Consider the following 1,886-nt stretch of genomic DNA (forward strand, 5'->3'; position numbering starts at 1 on the left):
TCGCTCTGGTGATATCTGCTCGAAGGATGATAAAAACTGTAAGGAATTAGCATGAAAACATATTAAGTTTCTGAGAGATTTCAATTTGTACTTTTGTGGCACGAGTTGAGATGAAACTCTTATGCTTCGAAAAACAGAAACACATTTATATGAATGAAAGAGTGATTATGAGAGCTCTATATAATTATTTTTAGGTAATACCGTTATATTCATAAAATAAGTTTGCGATAATAGATAAAAAATTCAAATTTGCAAATTGATGTAAATTAATTTCAGTGACCGCAAGCAAACGAACTGATCAGTTTGGGTAATTCCTGCAGATTACATGTTTGTCTTATCTCTACCTGATAAAAGGGCATTTCGTCCGATTCTTCATTTGTAGGCGCTGCAGTTAAACGAATTGAAAGAATGCGTACCATTGCACGGTTCCCTCAATATATTAAATTTATTCTAAAATTAAATAGCATTTGTAAATTTATAGGATGATTATAGCCATTTTCAACCAAGATCAGAACACTTAAGACATTTTCCTGTAGAACTGAAGACACTTTGAGGTATTCGGACATTTTGTTTAGGTTGCAGTGATGGCTGCGCTAAGTGGTTTTGTCGAATTTTTCCAGAAAGGAAAGGTGAGAAACAAATTAGCTAAATGTGTGCACTATGATTGTTTCTTGATAATTAAATATACCATTTTGCAAGTATTTCTTCATCTTCAAGCCGCCAACAACAACAAAATGTACTATTTCTCAAATTCTCATATACTGTCATACTCAATAGGTACTCTACTCTCTAGTCATACATAAGTCCTAACCTAGTCGTTCATTCAGTAACACTACAGCATTGGGCTTATGGGCTATGCTATGATTTTAAAAGATTGTGCCATGTTGCATCTTGCAGTTAGTAGTTTCTTCTACTCTAGTTCAGAGTAGTGGCTTAGCGTAAAAATTTGTATCTTCACCCAGATTTATCATACTTGAGAAATTGGTTTAAATCTTGAGTTATTGAGGAAATTAAAAATGAACTGATTCCAAAAAAGCTCTGGTTTGCCACTATGCCTTCACACAGTCCAACATCTCAATAGATGCAATACCTATTCAGCCTCTATTTCCCTCTGCAAGTTATTAGAAAAGCTTACACTTACAGCAGTTCTGTCTAGAAAAACTACTATTTTATTAATTTCATCTAATTATAGCTCCTATTCAATGAATTGGGGAATAATTGATGGTCTTCCTAAATTTCTAAACTTCCTTACAGAACTGAAAATTTTTCAGAACTAGGTAGCTACTAATGAAATGAATGAGACCAAAATGCCTGAAAGGCTTGAATTGTAGGCAATTTCACCCATTCCAATTGATCTTTCTCTAATTCTTCATCAAAATTTTACTAAAATGGCACATTCTTGTATGCTTTTTTGAAATATCTCCTATAAAACAATATTTTTTTTGGTAATTTATGGTAAATTATGCATAATATTCTAAATTGTCCTCATAATTCATAATCATTGATAGTAAATTGTAATGTCAACAGTCAACTCAATGCCACTTTGATGGCCAGAGCATTCACGCTGCCACATAGTGGCAAAGCAGAGAGTTATTTAGACTCTTCCTCAAGTTCATTTTTGAGTCCTATAAGTAGGGTAAACGCGGTATATTCGGACATCATAGGTAATTCCGTCACCTCTCCAGCTTTTCCTTCATATTAAGCTTTGTTTTAGTTCCATGCATTCATTGATGGTTGAAATGGTGACGTCATACATTTGCGTGTCAAAATACTGCAAAAACACTAGGTCTTGGCCATCTAGTGGGAAAATATTGAGATCCAAAGAGAGACAATGCATGCCACCTGGTGAGATCATCGAAAAATGTGTCAAATTTGACAGTTGACAT

At 34.0% G+C, this 1,886-nt stretch overlaps 1 protein-coding gene across 2 annotated transcripts in view; it reads left to right on the forward strand.

Annotated features, from left to right (window-relative positions):
• The first annotated feature begins 324 nt into the window (after positions 1-324).
• LOC108670696 (MOB kinase activator-like 3) overlaps positions 325-1,886 on the forward strand; it is a 17,539-nt gene continuing 15,977 nt past the window's right edge. Inside the window, exon 1 of one of the 2 annotated variants that reach the window (XM_018158183.2) lies at positions 325-629. In XM_018158183.2, coding sequence (XP_018013672.1) covers positions 585-629 — 45 coding nt within the window. In that variant the 5' untranslated portion in view covers positions 325-584. The remainder of the gene's footprint in view (positions 630-1,886) is intronic. The other variant, XM_018158184.2, reaches the window with a different exon arrangement.

This window comes from Hyalella azteca, unplaced genomic scaffold (genome assembly GCF_000764305.2).
Source record: "Hyalella azteca isolate HAZT.00-mixed unplaced genomic scaffold, Hazt_2.0.2 contig11084, whole genome shotgun sequence".
NCBI lineage: Eukaryota > Metazoa > Arthropoda > Malacostraca > Amphipoda > Hyalellidae > Hyalella > Hyalella azteca.